A 4,942-nucleotide genomic window follows, 5' to 3' on the forward strand; every position below is an offset into this window, starting at 1 on the left:
GACGTGGAAGGAAACGGGAGGACCCCGAGAAACCCCCACACAGTATTGGTATACCACAAGCAGAGCCTGGCGCGAGCTAGGACCCATCCAGGTATCCCACGCAACTGAAGTGAGCGCTATACCTCTGAGGAAACTCGGCTTTTCGTTGTGCTTTCAAGTACTTGTATTGAAATCATATCTGTTATTTATAATATAGTCTATTCTTGTTAATAATACAATATAGATACGTAGAATTATTTAGACTTGCATAGGTGACTGGATATCTGGACGATCAAACTGAAACACTAAATACTTAGGGAAGAAACAGTAATTTAATAAAAGTAATAAAAACTTTACTCCGGCTCTATAGCTCATGGGGATATATGGCTCGCCAGGTGGAGAACTTCAACTTCGTAAGTCTAATGATTGGTTAGCACATCGGTTCTCAGGTGTTATTATTTCTGAATTTAGATCTCATACTGCTATTTTCGTGAATGAGGTCCTCAATATATGGTAAACACAAGGGGACTGTACTCTCACGGGAGTCTAACCCTGCAGCATCCGCACCGAATTGCAGTAGATATTGAATGCTGTAGATAAGTTTACCAATTTAGGTTAAAAGAATAAATAACATTATTAAAGTATTTTAAATAACAATAACGACTTGTTCGAACATTTATTATTATTATTGTTATTGTTATTGTTAAACGGTATAGACGTGCTTTTGATCCGCTCCGTGAATTTGCTTCATTTTGAGTGGGAAAGTGTGGTTTATTGGTGAGGAGAGTGTTTTGATTTAACATTCAACATGTTCCGGTGATTCTGAGGACATTTCATGATTTGCAGGCACTGATAGGCACTGGGAGTGAGTCTGCTGTTTGGTGTCATCTTCCTTTTGTCGTTCATTGCATTTTTGTGTAATTGAAGCAGTCTTCTTTGTGCAGTGCTTTGCCCTGTGTGGGTGATTGAGGGAACAGAGTGGATTTTTTTTATTTTGTGCTGATTTTGTGTTTTGTTTCATAGTGCAAAATGAATGTCAATTATTATTCGTTAAATTGCATGTCAGTTAAAAAATATCGAATTCTTCAACAATAACAATATCTTTCAAGTCTTAGTTTAAATAATCCAACAATGAAGAAACAATGAAGAATAATTCAAATTTCTCCAACAAACAAATGGAGAAAAATATTTCAACGAAAATCCTTCTACAATCTCAGAAAGGCCTGGATCCCAATGATTACGAATATTTTGATTGCTCTCACTGTAACAAAACATTTCCTACAAGAAAGGGTTTAAATATACACAAATCGAGGAAGCATTCTACAGAGGATCTAAATAATTCGAACGATTTCTCTGAAGAATTAACACTATTAAAATCTAATACATGGATAATAAAGAGAACACCTAGAGGAGCCAGAAGCGCTGTAGCAAACAAACTTGCCTCAACCATCCTTGATTGTGTAGACCAAAACGATCTCAGCACTTGGAAGAAACTCTTTATTTTCGCCTTCTACCACCTTAAAATTCCAAAAAAGCGTGCTGCAACTTCAATCACTAACATTATCAAAAATAACCTTAATGATTCACATGCGCCCGAAACACCTCCTGTTACAGCCAAAAGGCCGAAACCAAAGTTTGATTTGGCTAACAGGATAATGTCTAAAATATCAGACTTTGATACAAGAGGCGCCTTAAGATTATTAACTTCTGATGATACGTTGGCACCTTCCAATGAAGAAACATTTCACTTCCTGGTGAACAAGCACCGGGCTCCATCTAGAGCCCTTGAAATGCCGGACCCCCCATCTAATCAACATTCATCTGTATACGTAAATGAAGAAATGGTTCAGAAAGCCATAAATAATTTTGCGTCCGGCTCAGCGTCTGGGATAGATGGGATTTCCCCTCAACATCTTAAAGACTTAATCTCGAGATCTGCAGGTGAAGCAGGATCTTTTCTTTTGAGTCAGATCACGAAATTGATGAATCTCATCCTTAATGGAAGAGTAAATCAAGAGGTGTGTCCATACCTGTTTGGAGCTAACCTCTGCGCCCTAAAGAAGAAGGACGGGGGAATCAAACCTATTGCCATCGGCAGTGTTTTGAGACGTTTGGCATCAAAGTTAGTAGTGTCCTCAGTCTACAATCAATGTTCTCAGTATCTACAGCCTCATCAACTGGGATTTGCAACACCAAAAGGCAGTGAAGCTATCATTCACGCCACTCGAACATTTATACATGCAAATAAAAATTCGAACAAGGTCATTCTAAAAATCGATTACAAAAATGCCTTTAACTCAGTTGAACGAGACATCATTTTAAAGGAAGTTAAACAAATCATTCCTCAATATTATTCATATTTTTGGCAAAGCTATGCAAATCCATCCACGCTATTTTACAAAGAAAGGAAAATATCCTCATGTGTAGGAGTTCAGCAAGGCGATCCAGCAGGCCCGATGTTATTTAGTCTAGCAATACATCCAATTGCCCTTTCTCTTTCTTCAGAGCTAAATGTCTTCTACCTTGATGACGGAACTCTTGGAGGATCACCACAAACCGTGTTGGAAGATATAAAGAAGTTAATTACAAATTCAGAGAAAATAGGTCTACAAATAAACCCACAAAAATGTGAACTTTTCTTCAATTCGGAAAAAAGGGACCCTAAAATTGTATCTGAATTTCCAAACATATTACCCGGAATACGAATAGTGAAAAATAATGAGATCTCATTGCTGGGTTCACCACTACACGAAGAAGGAATCGAATACCATTTCGAGAAACACCTGAATGACCTCAAAAGAATATCATTCCGATTAGAAAGTTCACCAGCCCACATTGCTTTCTTTTTGCTCAAAAATTGCTTCGGCATTCCTAAACAAACCTACTTTCTCCGAACAGTTCCAACATGGGTCAATCCCTCCAGACTTCTACAAATGGATCACATACTGAAGAAAGCGTTACAATCAACAATAAACTTCAATATCAACGAAATGCAATGGACTCAAGCAAGCCTTCCCATCAGAGTTGGTGGTTTAGGCATAAGAAAGGCTTCAGACCTATGCCTTCCTGCCTTCATTTCCTCTTGCCACGGAGCGTTGCCACTCGTTTCCAAAATTTTAAATTATCCAGTTGACGAAGTGGGAATAAGCCATTTGGCAGAGGCTTTGGAAATTTGGAAAGGCATTTACGATGGAAAAACCTCGGTTTTAAAAGAGTCACAGAAACAATGGGATCAAATTATTCTAAACGAGGTAATCGAACACGAAATAGTCGCTGAAAACAACATTGAAAGTGCACGCATCAAAGCTTTAAGAGAGAAGGAATCAGGGGCATGGCTACAGTCAACACCATCTATAAACATAGGGACATTCTTGAATGACAACTTTTTCAAAATCTGCATAGAATTGCGCTTAGGCCTGAATATTTGCCATGAATTTATTTGCACCTGCAACAAGATGGACAAGAAAGGTCTTCATGCCTTGAGCTGCAACAAAAGTGGAGGAAGATTTGCACGTCATAGCGAATTAAACAACATAATCAAAAGAACTCTTGCAAGCATCGACTTTCCGAGTATATTAGAACCTCCAGGAATGTTCAGGAACGATGGTAAACGGCCAGACGGAATAACATTAATTCCGTGGAAAAAGGGTCTAAGATTAGTCTGGGATGTCACATGTGTGGATACGTTTGTTCCATCTTATCTACAATCCACGAGTATAAAAGCAGGGAGTGCAGCGGAAGCGGCTTGTTCACGCAAACACTCAAAATACTCTAAACTTAAAGAAGACCATCATTTTATAGCCTTTGCTACCGAAACAACAGGTGTCTTCAGCAAAGAAGCAATGGATTTTTTGAAAGAACTAGGAGCAAGTCTGACAGCAAAAACAGGAGACCCTAGAAGGAATCAATTTTTACAGCAACGCGTAAGCATAGCCATACAAAAAGGCAATGCTGTCAGTATTTTGAGTTCCTTCCCTTCTTCCCATAAGCGTGAAGAAATCTTTTACCTTAGATAGAACACTTTAAACTGGCATAAGGAGAACTTGAAGACAATCTGAAGAAAGTAGAATCTTTTCATTTTTATTTATAGGCTATAGATTTCATTAACTAATATTTAATAAGATGGAAGCAGAAGATTTGAATATAAATAAGTTTTGAACTTATGTTTAATAATAATTTTTATTTTTGGAAGTGAAATTTCATTGTCATAATTATTGTCAGTCTATTTTCAACTATTTGTTTAATTCCTATAATTCTTTTGTGACTTTATTTTGTTAATTAATATTCAAACAATGCTGTTTAAATATTAGATAATATCTTGTGTATGCAAAAAATACAATATGTTTATTATTATTATCATTATTACTATTAGTAATAATAATAATAATAATAATAATAATAATAATAATAATAATAATAATAATAATAATAATAATATAATGACAATAGCAAAAATAATAAAAATAACAACTTGTAAATAATAACAAGAAAGGTAGGCAATAGCTGACTAAACTTTATCCACTAAAATGACGTCGTAGTGCAGAGTTATATGCAGATTCAGAATTAAATAAGTCAATGGGTGTATGCGACATCTCGTTGTATTAGTTTAGGAAGCCGGTAGAACAGAGAACGTTGAACTATTGAAAGTCTAGATCGTATTATGTGTTACGCTTTTCTCTGAAGGGAATTCGGAAATACGTCTATAACATAATAATAAATAGAATACCACCAGCAGTGCACCTCGGAATATTTTTCTGAAGAAACGACTGACCTGCATTCGTATGGTGAATTGAACATCAATACAGCCCACCGCCGTAACTTAGATTTTTTTCGGGAGGGGGGTGGTAAGCATTAATATTTGTGCCCACTAGAAAAACATCCCGTGGGCCCTCCCTCAAAATTCGAAAATACCCCCTTTTTCCATCTTTCTCTTGCTCTTTGTGGGCCTCCTGGAGCCTGTGGA

General features: G+C 36.8%; 1 protein-coding gene across 1 annotated transcript; it reads left to right on the forward strand.

Annotated features, from left to right (window-relative positions):
* Positions 1 to 1,121: 1,121 nt before the first annotated feature.
* Positions 1,122 to 3,995, forward strand: LOC145689760 (uncharacterized). The gene has a single exon (XM_081763960.1). It carries the CDS (start codon positions 1,122 to 1,124, stop codon positions 3,993 to 3,995), a length of 2,874 nt encoding a protein of 957 aa, XP_081620086.1.
* Positions 3,996 to 4,942: the final 947 nt, after the last annotated feature.

Source organism: Thermobia domestica, chromosome 7 (assembly GCF_964235325.1).
Source record: "Thermobia domestica chromosome 7, izTheDome1.hap1.1, whole genome shotgun sequence".
Lineage (NCBI taxonomy): Eukaryota > Metazoa > Arthropoda > Insecta > Zygentoma > Lepismatidae > Thermobia > Thermobia domestica.